The sequence below is a fragment of the Bison bison genome, unplaced genomic scaffold (genome assembly GCF_000754665.1).
Source record: "Bison bison bison isolate TAMUID 2011002044 unplaced genomic scaffold, Bison_UMD1.0 scf7180017864108, whole genome shotgun sequence".
Taxonomy (NCBI): Eukaryota; Metazoa; Chordata; class Mammalia; order Artiodactyla; family Bovidae; genus Bison; species Bison bison.
Genome location: NW_011494680.1, coordinates 1,617,247 through 1,618,053, shown reverse-complemented (window position 1 = coordinate 1,618,053; position 807 = coordinate 1,617,247). Strand labels below are relative to the sequence as shown.

Genomic DNA, 807 nt, shown 5'->3' with positions numbered 1-807 from the left:
GGGCCCCGGGCCCCCAGGGAAATGGGATGATGCGGTCCCATGGGACAATGAGCGGGAGCGGGCAGGGACCATCAGATACCGCTCCCCAACCCCCGCTCCCACCAAGAGAAGCCGCCCGCTCAGTGACCCAGCAGAACCCGGAGCGGCGCCCCGGGTGAGCAGGTGACACCCGGGCCGGAGCGCTCTCGCAGGTGGCCGGCGGCCACGGCGCAGGCAGGGCCGGGCGGCTGGCCCGGGGCGGAGGCGAAGCCGCGCGGCGAGGTTAGAGCGCAGCGGCGGCCGCAGCCGCTCACCCAGCGTCCTACCTTCATGTCGCTAATGATGGTCTGGAAGAGGCCTCCGAGCGCGCTGCATTCCTTCTCAATCACAGCCTCCATTTTCCCGGCGCGGGCAGGGGCAGGACACACACTCGGAGCCGCCTGGACTGTGCGCGGGGCCGGGGATCGCTCACCCCGGGAGGAATTTCACCCTCCGAGTGACCCACCTCCGACTCGCAGCCTCTTCTGCAAAGAGGACGAAATGCCCGATATCAACTGTTCTCTGCCCAAAATAATACTAAAAATTTTAAAAAGCCAAACCGCTCTGTAGGGCGCCTACAGGCAGCGCTCCGCTCCTGGCCTTAAAAATGCCCGGAGAAGACTGACAATCAGGCCACCACTGGTGCCCACGACAGAAACGGCAAAGCCCATCTCGAAGCAGAGAAAATCGCCCGCTGACCCGGGGCCAGCGCCATTTCAAAATGCAAGATTTTCTAATTTAACCGATGTTTCTGAAATGAAACAAAAAAATCGCCCAAGAGCAGAGCGG

General features: G+C 62.6%; 1 protein-coding gene across 1 annotated transcript in view; it reads right to left on the bottom strand.

The window, feature by feature from the left end:
• The window catches only part of MTSS1 (metastasis suppressor 1), a 160,848-nt gene extending 160,450 nt beyond the window's left edge, over nucleotides 1-398 (bottom strand). Inside the window, exon 1 of the mRNA XM_010839003.1 lies at nucleotides 306-398. Coding sequence (XP_010837305.1) covers nucleotides 306-377 — 72 coding nt within the window. The 5' untranslated portion in view covers nucleotides 378-398. The remainder of the gene's footprint in view (nucleotides 1-305) is intronic.
• Nucleotides 399-807: the final 409 nt, after the last annotated feature.